Consider the following 19,300-nt stretch of genomic DNA (forward strand, 5'->3'; position numbering starts at 1 on the left):
AATTCTGCTGATTATGAGACAGAAATAAACACTATCAAAGACATTGCACCCAGCAATGGCTATTATGAATGTGAAATAGATGCGTAACTAAAAACAAAAGCAAGCAAATTAACATGGCTTCCCTGCACACTATCCAAATACCTAAGTATATAACTATGCTATATTTAATAATATTATGAAAGTAAAATTAAAAATCCACCCTGGATTTTCTGTTGTTTGATGATGCCATATTTAGGAGTCATCTAAGACAAAATAGCCAAGATGTTGAAAAACACAGACATCAGGATAACTTTTGCCACCAATGACAGTTTAAGAGAGAAACTGGTTCATGACATCGTACAATCTACAGACAAACTGTACAAACCAGGAATTTATAAAATTACAACTAGTCATTGCAGCAAATACTGTGTTGGCCAATCAGGAAGAAACTTTAAAACCCACATTAAGAACACATTGACTGTTTCATACTGGATAAAGCTAATAAGTCAGCTATATCAAAACATATAAACAAAGCTGTACACAGTGTTGCAATAGATAACGACCTAAAGTACTACATACTTTAGAAAAGAGCTGCAGAATGGACATCTTGGAAGAAATGGAAATACTTACCTCAGCTCAGTACAGCCGATAGATAACACAAAACGGAACAGAAAATTTATATTCCTAGCTTTCGGAACTTTGTTCCTTCATCAGGGAGGAGAGAGGGGGGGAAAAGGGAAGAAGGGAAAGTGTATTCAGTTACTCACGTGAAATCCAGGTTATGAAGCAACAGGGAAAGGTAAACAGGAAAGGTAGCAAGGATGGAGGCATGCCTGATGAAGGGACATAGTTCCGAAAGCTAGGAATGTAAATTTTCTGTTCTGTTTTGTGTTTTCTATCAGCTGTACTGAGCTGAGCTAAATACTGGCCATCCACTCTATCTCTTTGTTAGTATTTGTTTCACATCTTTATATGAGATTTTCCATTAATCATTAAGAAATGGAAATATTCATCCAAGCCTTAAAATTGAAAAACGAGATTGTAAATGAAATGACAAGAGTTCAAAAATTCATTCTTCCTTATGAATTTAAATTCAGACTCTTAAAATAGTAAGTAAATAAATTATTGTTAAGTATATATTATAGATACTAGAAACATCTTTATAATTCTAAAAATATGACTATTTACACTGTCATTTGTATTATATAATTATCACAGCCGCTCACTTTGTAATATATTACGCCAACCAACATCAATGATACAACAGCAAGACATGCTGAAGACATTGCTACTGACAAGTCCAAAAGAGTCATGGAAATAGTGATGCCTCAACATGTCACACGAAAACTGCCACGTCACAAGAACAAAGTGACTGACTTTTTCATGTGAACAGAAGGCCAGTAAAGTGACATCACTTCTCATGATGAAAGCAGTCATATAAAGAGCTTTTGTTTTTGTTGTTGTTGTTGTTGTTGTGGTCTTCAGTCCTGAGACTGGTTTGATGCAGCTCCCCATGCTACTCTATCCTGTGCAAGTTTCTTCATCTCCCAGTACCTACTGCAACCTACATCCTTCTGAATCTGCTTAGTGTAGTCATCTCTTAGTCTCCCTCTACAATTTTTACCCTCCACGCTGCCCTCCAATACTAAATTGGTGATCCCTTGATGCCTCAGAACATGTCCTACCAACTGATCCCTTCTTCTGGTCTACTTGTGCCACAAACTTCTTTTCTCCCCAATCCGATTCAATACTTCCTGATTAGTTATGTGATCTACCCATCTAATCTGCAGCATTCTTCTGTAACACCACATTTCGAAAGCTTCTATTCTCTTCTTGTCCAAACTATTTATCGTCCATGTTTCACTTCCATACATGGCTACACACCATACAAATACTTTCAGAAACGACTTCCTGACATTTAAATCTATACTCGATGTTAACAAATTTCTCTTCTTCAGAAACACTTTCCTTGCCATTGCTAGTCTACATTTTATATCCTCTCTACTTCGACCATCATCAGTTATTTTGCTCCCCAAATAGCAAAACTCCTTCACTATTTTAATTCGACTTCATTCCATTATCCTCGTTTTGCTTTTGTTGATGTTCATCTTATATCCTCCTTTCAAGACACTGTCCATTCCGTTCAACTGCTCTTCCAAGTCCTTTGCTGTCTCTGACAGAATTACAATGTCATCGGCGAACCTCAAAGTTTTTATTTCTTCTCCATGGACTTTAATACCTACTCCGAATTTTTCTTTTGTTTCCTTCACTGCTTGCTCAATATACAGATTGAATAACATCGGGGAGAGACTACAACTCTGTCTCACTCCCTTCCCAACCACTGCCTCCCTTTCATGTCCCTCGACTCTAATAATTGCCATCTGGTTTCTTTTATATCTGTATAAATATTTGTTGCACGTTTTTGTAATGCCAATATAGCTGATGATGAAGTATCACCTTAAAACATGTCGCTAAATAAATAATTTAGTTGAAAACAAATTTTTTGACTGGTAACAGTATTTAAAAACCTTTTCATAATAATATTTTGCCTCTTTCTGTCTCAGGAATTCCTAAACAAAAAGTACTCTATCATTCCAAATAGTGTTAAACACCCTTCTCAATTTGCATTTTGAAATTAAATTTCTTCCTGTTTATTTGTGTAAAACTGTCTAGCTCCACATAAACTCATTTTTAATGTATATAACAGATACTTGATTAACACTGTTGGGATGAGTGACTTGTACAATAATATAGCAATTTGTAATAACATAGCCTTTGAGGTACTACAATTATTTTATTGATCAAAATCCCACAATCTTTTTTATAATAAAGGGAAATTAGGCCTTTTATAATGAAGCTAAATACCTTTCTATGATATTTTTGAAGACACATTTGTATTTTTTGCCACAGGGACTTTCAGAAGACAAAGAAAAATCTGAATTTGGATAGATGGACTAATTATTAAAAGACAGTAGGTCATTAGATCAGCTGGGAAGGAGTTGGCTGGGATTTTCGAGGGAATCATTCTGCATTCTTCAAAATTTAAGAAAACTATAAAAAATCTAAATCAGGGTCATCAAATGAAGTTTTGAACTCCACTCTTGTAATCCTGTAAGATTTATCAATGGATCACTCAATATAATTATGCACACATCCTGCAAGGACGCTAGATGCTGCCTGGTGCCATGTCAGATGTGGAAACATCTATGGCAGATTTAAGGGCTGCTACAGACAGCTTCAGCCTCCCTTGTTAACCAGCTAATCTTTACAGCAAGCTCCCAGCTGCATCTACTGATGACAACCCTGTGCTGTGTGGTTCTCTCACAGGCTTTGAGTTGTACTTTGTTGTTACCTACCATTGGCATTTGGTTAGCCCATGTAATTTCCTTTCTCCGTAGTGTAGTATTATTTTCACACACCGCTCAACCAACCACTGTATTTTCAATGAATGAACAGACAGAATTTTACGACGAAGGAATTTCCATGCTCGTCCATCGCTACGATAAGTGCCTTAATTTAAATGGCAACTATATAGAAAAGTAGTATTTAAGTGTGGCTTTCATCTGTATATAATAAAAAAAATTTCCAATACTTTATTTATTTTTAATTCCAAAACGAAATGTACTTTGTGGATAGCCCTCGTACTTCAATGAAGAGTACATTTAATGAAGAGTTTTTGTTGGAGTCACGTATATATATTAGCAAGGAATTCCTGTCACTGAGCCAAACTGCAATGAAGAGCCTGCATCCTTTTGCAGCAACATACTTTTGCAACAATGGCTTTTCAGCTCTGGCAACTACAAAGTTGAACTACCATTCACAGCTAAATTTAAGTGAAGAACTTTGAGTGGCTGTTTCTGCTATTACACCACATCTTGAGAAACTTTCTTCCCAAAGCAAACTCATCCATCACAGTAAACTTTGTGCTTTAAATTTTTAATGCTCTTGTAATACTTGTTTACTGAATTGTAAATATTGTTCATCTCATGGTTTCTGAATATCTGAAAATATGATTAAGGTAAACAATTTGTTCTGCATTTTACTTACAATAATTAATGTAGTTTTGGTTTCTGTTGTGTAAAATCCTTCTAAACAGAGAATAAGGTAATGGGAATAAAATAGTAAAATAGGTTGGGAGGGGGGAGGGGCGCAGAGCAAAAAAGTTCGAGGACCACTGAAGTGTATGGATGCTGCTGGCAATATCAACTGCCGCTAATATCAACTGCAAGCTTCCAGCTTAGAGAGACAATCTTGTTGCTATATGCCCTGTTAACTGCCGTCTCCTATTCCAAATAATACAGAGAAATGAACACTTGTAAATATCACCAAAAATGTTGAAAAATTACATTTATTGTAGCAATTATATATACTACCAAATCTACTCTTACAATATCTTGATCAGCTATTGTTTCACTTCCAGAATTTCCTTTTAACAAAGATATCCTTCTTAGAAAATTTTGGCTGCGAATATTGGCAGCTTCTATGCTTCCCATGCACACGATTAACAACTTCACTGACAATCATATACTGCTCATTAGAATTGTCACATACAATATTTTGTTGTATGGATCAATTTCCTGAGTTTTTCAATTATCGAAATTTGAATTTCTCATTCCATCTGTACACACTTCATCACCGTAGAATGGTATCACAATATGGTGATTTTGGTAGTACAGCCACCAGCAAGAATGATCAACTATCGACACCATAAAATTGAAAGGAAAATGAAACTGGATAATAGAGATACAGACCTATTTTATGGAGTACATGTCATTTCTAGCAGTTACCTTAATCCATTGGCAGTGATGCTAAATATCTTCAATACACTACCCTCCTGGAACAGTGTTAAGAGATCTTCTGAAGGGCGCCAAATGGAAAGAACTGCTGACCTAGCAGAACAGTCTTTAGCATCCAGACAGCGAACCTGAGCACACAAAATGAGGGCTGTATATACACTGCATTTTCCAATTATATAAAATGTAAATAGTGAAGATCATTATATCTAGCAACATTAAATAATGAATACAATGTTCATTGCAGGATTAAACTGTGCAAGAGCTACATTTCCTTGAGATACCTCTCTGTTGTCTTCAAATGGAGAACACTGGTAGACAATTGCCATCTAACAGTGCCCTCTACAGATTGTGATTGGAACCTGTTCCAATTCTAAAATGAATCACACAGTGCTACAATAATGGCACTGGACAAAAATAGTATCAAATGAGTTAATATTTGGGAAAGTTGAAAGGGACAAAGCATTGGAGCTCATCAGTCCATTTGTCCTTTAATGATAAAAGCCTAAAGGTTACTAGGAGATGGAAAAGGACTGGTCATCAGGGCAAAACTCGAAGTGGGGTTCCTCACTGAAGACAAATCTACTCCAGTCAATGAGATTCCAGATGTGTCAGGAGACATCCTAGACAGCAGTGGGATACTAACCTGACAGTCAGCCACCAACAGCCTTACAACCAGGTGGTTTAGTCTGGGTGCCACTTCTTTTCATAGCAGGATGCCTTTGGTTGTCATCTGTGGCACCCTTACAGCATAGCCATATATTGACAATATTCTATGTCCGATTTTGTTGCCCTTGGTGGCAACCAATCCTGGGCTCACATTTCAGCAAAATAATGTCTGCCTGCACACAATGAGAGTTTTTACTGCTTGTCTTCATGCTGGCCAAATCCTACCTTGACCAGAAAGATCGCCAGATTTCTATCCAACTGAGAATGTTTGGAGCATTGTTAGCAGGGGCTCCAACTAGCTCAGGATTTTGACACACCTAATGGACCAACTGGACAGGATTTGGCATGATATCCCTCAGAAGGAAGCCCAACAACCTTATCAATCAATTCCAAGATGAATAACTGCTTGCATAAGTGCCAGAGGTAGACCAAAGTGTTATTAACTTGCTAAATTTGTGAAGCTCATTAACTTGAACAAATCATCCAATTTTTCTGACATTGTAATCATTCGGAAATTCCCTCTTGGTGCTTTTTTATGTTTTGAAATATGATAAATGTGGTCAGTCATGAGTTCTGCTTAATTATACTGAAAATATGCACATAAGCATGTTCAGACAGTTGGTCTCATAAATGTTCAACATGCACCTTTCTGAACTTTCTTAGAAGGTAATACATTTGTTGGTCACCAAATCATCAATCATATACACACAAATGAAATACTTGGCAAACACATTTGAATTTCTCAATACTGATGCAAATGATGTTACTATTTACACAGTTAGCATCAAGAGCACACTGTGCTCTTCCCAAAACATCTGAATTTGTGAATCTCAATAGTTACAAGGTTGGTTCATTATCTATTTCAGTACATAGATTTAGAATGTTATATTAACACTTTTTAACAGTGTACAGAAAGAAAAATCCTTTTATTTGTAGAGAGATCAGTAGCAGAATCTAATAAGGCTGAATGCAGGGACCCTGATTTGAAATGGCCACTAGTAAAAAGTAAGTGAAACAGGAATCCTACTTTTTAGATGTAACTACAAATGACAATTTAAAACTGTAAATATACATGTTCTTGAAATTTTATTTTAGTTTCAATAGTTATCACGATAAAAGTACACTGTCCAGTCAGATTAATGTGACCACCTGTCAAAGGCCTGAATAACCACCTTTTACAGCACAGACCACTGCAAAATGTGCAGGAAGAGAGTCAATGAAGTTCTGAAAGGTACCAACAGGGATGAGGAGTCATGTCAATTCCAGTGCTGTGGCCAGCTGTGCTAGGTTTCCTGGTTGAAATGCATAGTGTTAACAGCCCAATCGGGGAGGTCCCGCAAATTCTTGACTGGATTCAAATCTGGAGAGTTTGGTGGCCAGGGGAACAGTACTCACCCTTGCGTTCTTCAAACCACAGATATATACTGCAAAGCATTATCCTGCTGGTAGATGCCATGTTGCAGGGGGTTTGCTTTTAGACGTTTCATACTGTAAAAGCCATTAGCCACCTGTTCGTTGGGGCATAAAATGTGATTCATCTGAAAATGCCACCTGTCGCTACTCAGTGGATGTCCAGTTGTGGCACTGGCATGAAAATTCCAGCCTTCATAAATAATATACAGCCATCAGCACGAGTTCTAGAACCAGGCACGTGCTGCGGAGGCCCATAAGCAGCAACATTTGCTGAATGGTCACTGAGGAGATACTGTGTTTGGCCACTTGCTTAATGGGAGGTCAGTTGCTCAACGGTTGCATGTCTATTTGCATGTACACATCTCCCCATCCATTGTTCATCCTTTGTCATCTATGGCCCATGGTGCACCACAGTTGCCTCAGCACTGGTTTTAGATAGCATACTTCAACCATGGTGGTGTGCAAACAGTTTGCAAACTTATGTCATTTGCTTCTACCATTGGCCCAAAAGCGAACGATAACACCCTTTTGGATGTCACATAGATCACTTTGTTTCCACCTTACGACAGCAACTGCACTGTTTTCCTCATCCCGCCAATAACAATACTGTCCACTGCTAGTTCTGTCACCTGCTGTCTGTGAGAGGTTATCGGATGTTTAGCATAAACATAGATGGTGGTCACATTAATATTAATGGACCGTGTAACTACCCTTTCTAGAAATGGGAGACAGTTTTTTTGTTTGCATTATTCATTAATGTCTTACAACTCAATATTCGACAGTGGCCTACAAGTTCAATTTATTTGTACAGTCTTCAGTAGAAGATAGAAGTTTCTTATTTTGTTCATTCAGAGATTGCACCAGGGTTCTAATTAGGCAGTGGCAAGTCAAGTCAAGGTCACTTAGCCTCCCCTACTCAATTCTGTCAGTCATCTCCAAGTTGGTGAACTCCCGGAACCTGAGAAACCCTATGGAAGATTGGATATGCAATCCCAATGAGAAACAGGGGGAGAAATTGTCCTCCAAAGAATGTGGGGTGGACTATGGGTTAATAACACTTATCAAGGAAAAAAAAGGCCTTAATACAAAAGATCAAAGAAATATCGCCAGGTGGACCTTAAGGCGAAAGACATGGCAAACTAACAAGGAATATGAGAATTGGATCATGAAATGTATAGACATTATACAGAATTGGGGCCCTTGGAAGCCCGATTGGACTACTGAAATCATGCAAGGTGGATATGATGGCCTTGCAACAGATAAAATGGATTGGACAGGGTACCTTCCACAAACGACAGCATACTATGTACTACAGAAGCTACAACGGTGAACACAGATTTGGCGTGGGATTTATAGTGAACCAAAGCACTGAACAACTAGTGACAGGATTTAAAACAATATGTCCATGGATATGTTGTACACAAATAATGGGGAAATCCTGAAACTACAGTCTCTTAAATGCACATATCCAACTGAGAAGAAGGCAGCAGAGGAGAAAGATACTTTCTACGAGGAACTGGAGCAAGATTACCAGCAGCATAACTTAACATGACAGTATCTAGGACATGGTTCCAGTACAAAAATATAAGCTCAATGGACAACAGATTACTCATCACTAGATAAATCATTACAAGCATCATTTAACACTGTGTATTTCCACCCCTGGACTTGAAGAGCTCCTGAATTCGGTTAGGAAGTGAGTCCACAACATTGTACAGATATGTCGCATCCAGATTAAGCCAGTCGCTAAGGTTTTGATCAAGCAGTTTCTAATGTTACTCCAAATGCATTTCTGGCTAAAACACTTCTCATAGTGAGAGATTCATCATAGTATGAGTGCGACGTAGTTTTTGCAGTGGAGTACTTATCTTTCTACCATCGAATCTCCTCCACCAATACAGTCCATTAGGGGATGTATTTTGCAGATTTGCTTGGATTTTGGCGTGATGAAAACTTGGATGTTAAAATAATAAGTTCCAACACACTGATGAATCCTTTTAACAGCAGATGTATTTTTTTGTCTGCATTTACAAAGATGCTAAGACATAAACTGTTTTCCACCAACATAACTAAAAAAAAATAAACTGTTACATTCACTCAATGTATACCCTATATTAACAATGTATGTTGTTTAGCCCGTTGTCAAAAACAGTTACATTTACTAATATGTAGTGAAAAGTTAATGGTTTACAACAAAATGTTAATACATTTTTCAAGACTAACAATGACGATTCATTCTGAATACATTTATAAATATTGTTCTTTTGACTTTTGCAAATTATGCAAATTTAGTTATGAAGTTACCATAACATATCTATCATAAATTCATTAATTTTATCTTGATCTATTTTGGATCTTATTCCTGACATTAACTGAGGTACAGTACAAAATGCCAAAACAGAATTTCATCTTAAAGTTCTGTATGATAATTTGATAGTATCAAAATGACTGAAAATCAATAGTGTTTACATCAGAATGTTCAAGAATCAATAATGAAAAAGTTAATTACAACCAGTGTAATTGACTTTTCATTACTGACATGACAAAGTGCACAAGTTACGTTAAATACATCAGATGACTAATAGATGTTTCAAAAGTCTGTTTTTAGGTAAGTTGACATTTACAAATTTTGCTAATTAATTATAGGTTTCATTACAACATAGATATTTCTTCTAACAATTCTATGGGATTGTGGTAGTGCACATACAAGAATCAAATTATAAATTTTGCTGAATTTTATCACAGTACATTAATTCACATCAGGTTTTCTAACTAATTATAACTTTTTGTTAAATTACAATTAAATGATCAGACACAATGTTAATGATGTTGATTCAATATCAAAGGGAACCATACAGTTTAATTTGCTGATAGAAATTAAGAGAAACCATACTTTCTAACTTTTGCCCATTGCATATTGTGGATTGGGTAACATACAATCACTAAATTTTTAGTGGTATTGAAGCATTCATTAATTACCCTATAACTAGTCCTATTTGACTCGCAAGTCGCCCAAGATGTGTCAACATGGGGCCTCCCAGCCAACAATGCCACACGATCATTTCATTTCAACTAGTCCTATTACAAATTCCACCAAATTGCGGGGATGCTGATGTTGATGTTTTACCCACTGTTCCAACATATCCCACAGATTTTCTATGGGGTTCAAGTCAGAGGATTTTGTAGGCTAATCGAGATGTAACGGTGTGGGGAAGTGTTCAGAAAATCAGGCACATATTCTTCCATTCCAATGAACTACGCTTTAGTGGTCTTTATGTGCCTGTGTGACAGATGGGATGGACCTTCAATCACTGCCTGCATCAATCCCTGTCAGGTTTGGTACGGATTGTGATTCACAAGCCGTGAAACGAGTCTTCCATCTCTCTGTCAGGATCTTTTCCTGACTGCCATTCTGATATTGTGTTTTTCGGCCATGTTTACTACAACACTGTTTGCAGGCACACTGAACAGGCTGTTGTGAAACACCAACAAATCCAGGAACTTCACACACCATATAGCCATGGACATGGCAAAAACTATTGCCCTACATGGCCTCTCTGTCATCTTATTACATTTGCCCAAGTTTACGTACAGTGTAAGCTTGAAACATAAATGTCTCACTGAAAGCTACTACCTTGAGGCAGTGTGTGCATGGCTGAGAGTGACTTGATCGCTGCATCATTTGCAAAGGCTTAATGATTCCTCTGTGTGAGCACTCAGGTAACTAAAGTTTTGTCCAGTGAGCTTACTTGTACATAAAGTGTCTTGGATATTACCAGACAACAAGACTAGGAAAAAATTGATCATAAATTAATAGATATCAAGCATGGATGTGTTGTATTAGATTTCCACAGTTTCAGAGACGCTAATATGGACTCTGATCATTAACTCCTCCAAGACAGACTAAATATAACTCCTCAGAACTTAAGGAGTCAAGGACATTAATCTGGAAAACATATTGACAGGAATCTTCCAGAACTATACTCACAACGCAAATGAGTAACGGAATAAACTCAGGAATGAAATACAGACTGCTGAAGAGTAAGTGATTGTTATGGAACAACAGACTAGATCAAATGAAAGGTATGATGAGGAGTATGAGGAGGCAACAAAAATAAAGAATGAATCATACTAAAAGATGTGTGCCATAAGAACAAGAATGCTAGTGAATGACTATAGAGGAAAAAAAGTAAAGCAGGAAATTCTATAGAAAGGTCAATAACCTTATAAGGGGCTTTCCACCAAAAACAGTACAATGTAAAATGGAAAATGGTGAATTTATATCATAACAGAAGAGAGTGTTACTTCGTTAGGCATGGTACTTTAAGGAACTACCATACTCAGAGAATGCTGAAGCATGGGAACTAACTGAAAAGCAACAGGTGGAAGAAGAAGAAAATGTAAGAGATCTGGCAAGCAATAAAGAAACTATCCAAAAATAAACTACATGGCTATGAGAACCTGCCAGCACAGCTTATTATGTGTGCTGGAGATCATCTAGTTAGATGCCTGCATGCCGTGGTCTCAAGTATATGGACACAAAAAGTCTAGCCAGATGATTGGTAAATGGGAGTAAAATATGGTACATATGAGGGGCTATACTGGATCCGCCAGGTTAGCCAAAAGCACTAATGTGCTGCTTCCTGTACTCTGGTAGGTGCGCCGGCCACGGATCGAATCCGCCCGGCAGATAAATGACGTGGGCCTGGATGTGGTTTTCAGGCAGTTTTCCACATCCCACTAGGTGAATAGTGGGCTGCTCCCCAAATCTCGCCTCAGTTATACGACTTGCAGACATCTGAAACATGTTCGCACTATTTCACAATTTACACTAGATGCAGACAGCTAGCGTACACGGATTCCATCCAAGGGGGTATGGGGTGGTGGCAGGAAGGGCATCCGGCCACCCCTTTAAATTAACTGTGCCAAATCCGATTGTAACGATGCCGAACCTGTGAAATCTGTGGGTCAAAGGCACAAGCAAAAGAAGAAAAGAATGAGGGGGAATACTGGAATGTACAAACTCTAGAGTAATTACATTATTGAGCAGCACAAATAAAATACCCTCCTCCTCACTTTCTACTGATGAAAACCTTTTGCAATAAAATAAATCTGAAGCCATCAGGCAGGCTTTAGATCTGACAAAACAAATACTGATCAAATATCCAACCTGACATAAATATTGGAAAAACAAGAGTATATGATATTGAAACACATCACATATTTGTAGTTTTTAAAGAAGCGTATGACACCATAAACAGAAATAAGCTTACTGAAGCCTTGATGAACTTGGCACACCACAACACTTAATACGCCTTGTAAGTCTGACAATGGAAAAAATATTATGTGAAGTACAGATACAAGGAAATTCAACACCAACCTTTGACAGTAATTGTGGGCTGAGGCAAGGGGATCCTTTCTCATGTAAGCCTTTTAATATAGCACTAAAAGTAATAAGTTCAGCTCAAACTGACATAACGGGCACAACATTCAAAACAATGATGCAGGTTCTGGCCTATGCAGATGATGTGGATATTATTGCAAGAAAAGAACTGGATGCTAAAGAAACATATAGGGCACCTGTGGCCATAGCAGTAGAAATGGGACTGCAAGTGAAAACATCAAGAAAACCAACTGCACACAGAAATACATATGATGATAGAAATTGATGAAGCATGAGTATAATATGTTACTGTCCGCTCAAACCAAGTTTGCATTTGTCTTGGTGACTAAAGGGACTTCTTTTTTGGTGAGTTGTGGTACAGCATCACCGGTGTATAGTGGTGGAACTGTCTTGTAGCAGGAGTAAACTTTTCCTATCTAACAATGATGTCATTGTATCATTGTACTGCCCGTTGTTGGTGTGGCAGTGGGACTAGAAATCCCATACAACCCTCTGACAGAGTGTGTGTGTGTGGGGGGGGGGGGGGGGGGGGGGCACCAGATTTCTGGTAGTGAAACAATTACATAGGCAGTAGTAGTGGTCGTCATACTGTGGATTTCATGTAATGAGTGAACTAACACATTATTTGTGGCCATACCAGGGCTATCATTAGCCGTGATCCAAATCTGAGCCCTTGAGGATGGTAAGAGGAAGAGGATGGCAGTGCCACTGCTGAGGAGTCATGGTGCCTAATGTGTTGCAATCCGCTGACCGTGTCATGCAGGATGGCCACTTTGTAGTAGAGGAACCCATTGCCATCTCTCGAATGCACATCTTTCTTTTTCTGAGTCATCAGCCTTCTGACTGGTTTGATGCGCCCACCACAAATTCCTCTCCTGTTCCAATCTTTATCTCAGAGCTGCAGTTGCATCCTACATCTCAATCATTTGCTGGATGTATTCCAACTTCTGCCTTCCTCTGAATTTTTTACCCTCTACAGCTTCCTCTAGTAACATGGAAGTCATTCTCTCATATCTCAACAGATGTTATCATGCTGTATCTTTTCCTTGTCAGTGCTTTCCATATATTCCTTTCCTTGCTGATTCTCTGTTGAACCTCTTCATTCCTGACCTTATCAGTCCACCCAATTTTTAACATTCTTCTGTAGCACCAGATCTCAAATGCTTCAAATCTCTTCTGTTCTGGGTATGTTTCACTGCCGTACAATGCTGTGCTCCAAAGGTACATTCTAAGAAATTTCTCCCTCTGATAAAGGTCTACGTTTGATACTAGTAGACTTCTCTTGGCCAGAAATGCCCTTTTTGCCAAAGATAGTCTACTTTTGATGTCCTTGCTCCATCTATCATTGGTTATTTTGCTGCCTAAGTAGCAGAATTCCTTAACTTCATGACCATCAATCCTGATGTTTCGATTTACTCCCAATCCATATTCTGTACATTACTGTTCATTCCATTCAGCAGATCGTGTAATTCTTCTTCACTTTCACTCAAGATAGCAACGTCATCAGCAAATCTTATCGTTTCACAGTGAATTTTAACCCCAATATTGAACTTTACTTTTATTTTCGTCATTGCTTCTTTGATGTACAGATTGAATAGTAGGAGCGAAAGACTATATCCCTGTCTTACACACTTTTTAATTCGAGCACTTCATTACTGCTCTTCCAGTCTTATTGTTCCCTCTTGGTTTTTGTACATATCGTGCAATACCCGCCTTTCCCTATAACTTACTCTCATTTTTTTCAGAATTTTGAACACCATTTTACATTGTCGAACAATTTTTCCAGGATGACATATCTTATGAATGTGTTTCCATTTTTTTTCTTGCCTCCATTATCAACTGCAATGTCAGAGCTGCTTCTTTGGTGTCTTACCTTTCCTAAAGTCAAACTGATCGTCATGTAACAGATAATTAATTTTCTTTTTCATTCTTCTATATGTTGTTCTTGTCTCAACCTGAATGCATGAGCTGTGAAGCTGATTGTGTGGCAATTCTTTAACTTGTCGGCTCTTGCTATCTTTGGAATTGTGTGGATGACATTGTTCCGGAAGTCTGATGAATATCACCACTCTCATACATTCTACACATGAATGTGAAGAATAATTTTGTTGCCACTTTCCCCAACAGTTTTAGAAATTTTGATGGAATGCTATCTATCCCTTCTGTCTTATTAGATCTTAAGTCTCCCAAAGCTTTTTAAAATTGTGATTTTTATACTGGATCCCCTATTTCTTCCCTGTTTCTTCCTCTACTAACATGGGATCAGACAAGTCTTCCCCCTCATAGAGGCGTTCAATGCACTCTTTCCAGCTATCTGCTCTCTCCTCTGAATTTAGCAGTGGAATTCCTTTTGAACTCTTAATGTTGCTGCCCTTGCATTTAATTTCACCATGGGTTGTTTTGGCCGGCCTCTGTGGTCAAGCAGTTCTAGGTGCTTCAGCCCGGAACTGTGCTGCTGCTACGGTTACAGGTTTGAATACTGTTCGGGCATGGATGTGTGTGATGTCTTTAGGTTAGTTAGGTTTAAGTAGTTCTAAGTGTAGGGGACTGATGACCTCAGATGGTAAGTCCTATAGTGCTTAGAGCCATTTGAACCATTTGGAGGTTGCTTTGACTTTCTTATATGTTGAATTCGTCCTTCCAACAAACATTTATTTTTCAATTTCTTCACATTTTTCATGCAGCCTTCTTGCCTTAGCTTCCCTGAACTTTCTACTTACTTTGTTCCTAAGTGACTTGTATTTCCGTATTCCTGAACATCTTTGTGCTTCCTTCTTTCATTGATTAACTGAAGTATTTGATCTATTATCCATGGTTTCTTCGCAGTTGTCTTCCTTGTAACTATGGTTTTCTTTCCAACTTCTGTGATTGCCCTCTTTATAGATGTCCATTCCTCTTCATCTGTGCTGCCTACTGAGCTATCCATTATCACTGTGCATATAGCCTCAGAAAACTTCAAACACATCTCTTCATCTGTAGGACTTCCGTATCCCATTTCTTTGTGTACTTATCTTTCCTAACTAGTCTCAAACTTCAGCCTACTCTTCATCATTACTAAATTGTGATCTGAGTCTATATCTGTCACTGGGTATGCCTTACCATCCAGTATCTGATTTTGGAATTTCTGCCTGCCCATGACGTAATCTAACTGAAATCTTCGTGTATCTCCTGGTCTTTTATAATTATATCTCCATCTCTTGCGATTCTTGAACCAGGGCGAATAAGCGGACAAGAAAAAAAATCCTGGATTTAAATACATTTCTTCCAAGGTGAAAAATACACTTTTCCATGATAAGTGACAGCACACTTTCCCTTGGAACTGTAAAAATATCAATCCTTTGAATGGTAAAAGATTTATACACCAGTGTGGAACTCCAGAGGAGAAGACGAAGAAGAAGAAGAAGAAAACCCAAATTTGGAAAGATCTGTGGAGTGCAGCAACATTTATGCTGCGATTTTCATATTATGATATGCTGCATATTTTTGTATTCATATTACGCAAGTATAATTTGAAACAACACATTATTTTCCGAAGCACTTAAATCAAGATTAAAATGCGCTTCTATAAGCCAGTCATAGCTCATGTTACGTGAACTCGACAGCCTATGACAGCAGGTGCTCGGGGCGTAGGACACATGTTGTAGTTAGCCAATAGCAGCATAGCTGTTAAGTAGTGTGAACACACAAGTAGGAAAAGTTAATGGTTTTAGTTAATGTACATAGCGTCACTACAAGAAAAGCTAAGCTTTCGCATATAATATTGGTCTTGAAGCGAAATTCTTCTAAGAGACTAGCCCTCAATATGTTATGTTTTAAATGGGAGTCAAACACTCTGTGATTTAAGAAATTCACTGCACATTCGCACATGTAACATAATTCATCTTACATAAAAGGAAATTTATTTTGAAACAAATGCTTTCAAAAACACCATTTGCAATATTTGGTCACAATCTGTTAGAATAACTTCATTTCAGCAGATGCCAGAGAGGGCCAGAAAACAGACTTTTATGTACATGGGCAGCTATGATGATGTACGAAGCCTGTATGTTCGTACATATATAGTATTAACAGATCTTACATGATGCCATAAAAGAAATAGGATACTCAAAGAGCAGCGGAATTTTGTACACCATACTAAAATGCATAATTCGGCTTAACGTGCCCCAATCTGATATTAAGATTTCAGTGCAGTTTTCTGGATGCACATTTTCTTGGAGTACCAGCACTGTATTATCTCATGTTTGGTTCTTTATTATGCCATGCCATATATGCCAGAAGATGAAAATGTGTCCCTGAAATTCAATGAACAGTTGAAACTAGTCAATAATGCGGAATGAAACACTTCATTTCTAATAAATTGAATGCCTCTGGGAAAAAGATTAATAAAAGCCACATTTTTTGGCAAACTGACAAAAATAACTTCATTATTCTGCAAGACAACTGCCAAAAACGTGGAAATAAAACCAGAAAACTCAAACCAATAACAAATGTTAGCCTTCCGTAATTATGTGAATGTATTTTAATTCACTTCATAGCTCCCAGCCACAGAAATCCGTTTTGTTTTCATTTGATGTGAGAAGTGTAAACGAAAACAGCAAAATCACTAAATGTAAACACGGCTTACGTGGAGACTAACTCCCTCTCCACTACAACCCAGACTGCTATGCACATGTGGTAATCTGCAGGTCGGGCGTGCCAGAAACATTTTTCTGGGTAGCATCTGGCTGCTTGTTGCTTCTGTTGATGCAGTTAACAGTCACACTTCAAGTAGCAGGAAGCGAGAAAAGGTACTGCCTGTACGCAAATCAACTGCGCAAGCCAGTGTGCCTGCAGGCAGCTGCTCAAATCAACTTAATGTAAACAGTTGTGACGTCATGCTCGTCGGCAGCAGTTTATTGTTATGAAGTATTCCATAGTCTTCGTCCAAAAGCCTTTGACAAATTTTGCTATTTATCAGTTCTTACCAGACAAAATTACAAAAAATTAACTGAAGTCAATGAAAAATTCCCGAAATTCTAAAGTGTTCCTGGGTTTTTCAGAGTTTTCTCCAGGATGAAAAAATTCCCTCATTTTTCCTGGATTTCCCAGAGCGTACACACCCTTGAACAGAGTATTTGCTATTACTAACGGATATTTACTGCAGAACTCGTTTAGTCTTTCTCCTCTCTCATTTCTGCTAACAAGTCCATATTCTAGCATAACCCTTTCTTCTGCTTTCTCCTCTACAACTGCATTCCAATACCCCATGACTATTAGATTTTCATCTCTTTTTACATACTGAATTACATGTTCAATATCCTCATATAATTTATCTATCTGTTCACCTATGGCATGCAAAGTTAGCATGCATACCTGGACTATTGTTGTCATTGGCTTGGTGTCAATTCTGATGAGAATAACCCTATCATTGAAATGTTCACAGTAATTTACTCTCTGCCTTACCTTCATATCCATAATGAATCCTACTCCTGTTATACCATTTTCTGCAGCTGCTGATATTACCTTATTCTCGTCTGACCAGAAATCCTTGTCTTCCTTCCATTTCACTTCACTAACCCCCACTACATGTAGGTTGAGCCTTAGAATTTCCTTTTCAGATTTTCTAGCTCCCCTACCAAGTTCAAACTACTGACATCACATGTTCTGTGGATACACATTGCATCTTCAATGCAGTGGTTTCCATTGCCTTCTGCATCTTCATGCTGTTGATCATTGCTGATTCTTCCATCTTTCGGGGCAATTTCCCACCCATCCCAAGGGCAAGAGGGTGCCCCAAACCTGTATATATGCTCCTTCACTCTCTTTGATAAGAGCTGGCTGAATGAGGGTGACTTCTTATGGTGGAAGTCTTCGGCCGCCATTGCTGATTTTTTTTTTTTTTTTTTTTTTTTCCAAAATTTAAGCGGCAGCACGTTTTGAATCCAGAACTGAGGATGTTTTGGTTACTAATCAAAGACGCCATCCCTAAACTAAGAGTTATTAGAGGGAGCATATTTGTCGCCTCATGTAGGGTAACAATCCTCATGAGTGGAGGGTCTACATCCAGGAGGCACTTATTGTGTGCCACAAGTGCAGCTATAGGTGAGGGAAGGGTGGATAACCACACGGTACAGTTTGAGCCTGATGTCTAACTTCAGTTCTCCACTTTTGAAGAGTGAGTACAATGTTTTTATCAGTTTCTACTCCTTTTGGGCAATGTACTCCACATGTCAGTGGAAGAGCAATTTGTTATCCATCCGGACACCTAGATATTTGGTATCCGGGATCTGGAGGCTGCAATAGTGATGTTGTGGCAAAGGAAAGGATGCTGTTTGGTGAAGGACTGCCACAGTCATTCACCTGCCTCTGGAGCTGGTCAATGTTGTGACTAGTTGTAAAGAGTGCCGTATTATCGGTGTACTGTGGCAGTTGGCAGTGTGGGATGACTGACATATCATTAAAATAAATTTTAAAGAAGGCGGGAGACAACACAGGGCTTTGAGGGGTACACAACAACAAATGATATACGCTCAACTGTTTTCCTTGCTGAGTAGCCAAAATGGTTCTGTCGCAGGAGTAATCATCCATAATCTTGATACAGATGTCCAGGATAGTTGTCCATGTCAGCATTTTGTATACAAGATTGTCCTGCCAAGTCCTGTCATAAGCATTTTGCAGGCCCAGAAAATTTCCTGGGATTCACACAGTGGAGTTAAGGCCCTTGCTGACATGTTCTGTGATCCTAAGGACTTATAGTTCGGATGACAGGTGGGAAGCGAAACTGAACTGTTCTGGGTGGGTTGTCCCAGCTACTGTCAGAGGCTGGCAAATGCAGTGGAGGATCAAAGGTTCCACAACCTTCACCATGGTATTCAGAAGGCTAATGGTCGTGTTGTTTGTAGAGATGTAGGATCATTTGAGACTTGGGAATGCCAATCATTTTGGACTGCTTCCACTGTGGGGGAAAAGACCAGCTATGAGTCATTAGTTCAGGATGCTGGTGAATAAGACTAGTTACTTGCATGGGAGCAGGCCGAGTTGTTCATTTAAGATGCCATCCAAT

General features: G+C 38.4%; 1 protein-coding gene across 1 annotated transcript in view; it reads right to left on the bottom strand.

Annotated features, from left to right (window-relative positions):
• Positions 1 to 19,300, bottom strand: part of LOC126267011 (breast cancer type 2 susceptibility protein homolog) — a 222,346-nt gene that overhangs the window by 20,207 nt on the left and 182,839 nt on the right. Inside the window, exon 13 of the mRNA XM_049971781.1 lies at positions 4,767 to 4,903. Within this exon, the coding sequence (XP_049827738.1) occupies positions 4,767 to 4,903 (137 nt within the window). The remainder of the gene's footprint in view (positions 1 to 4,766; positions 4,904 to 19,300) is intronic.

This window comes from Schistocerca gregaria, chromosome 4, assembly GCF_023897955.1.
Source record: "Schistocerca gregaria isolate iqSchGreg1 chromosome 4, iqSchGreg1.2, whole genome shotgun sequence".
NCBI lineage: Eukaryota > Metazoa > Arthropoda > Insecta > Orthoptera > Acrididae > Schistocerca > Schistocerca gregaria.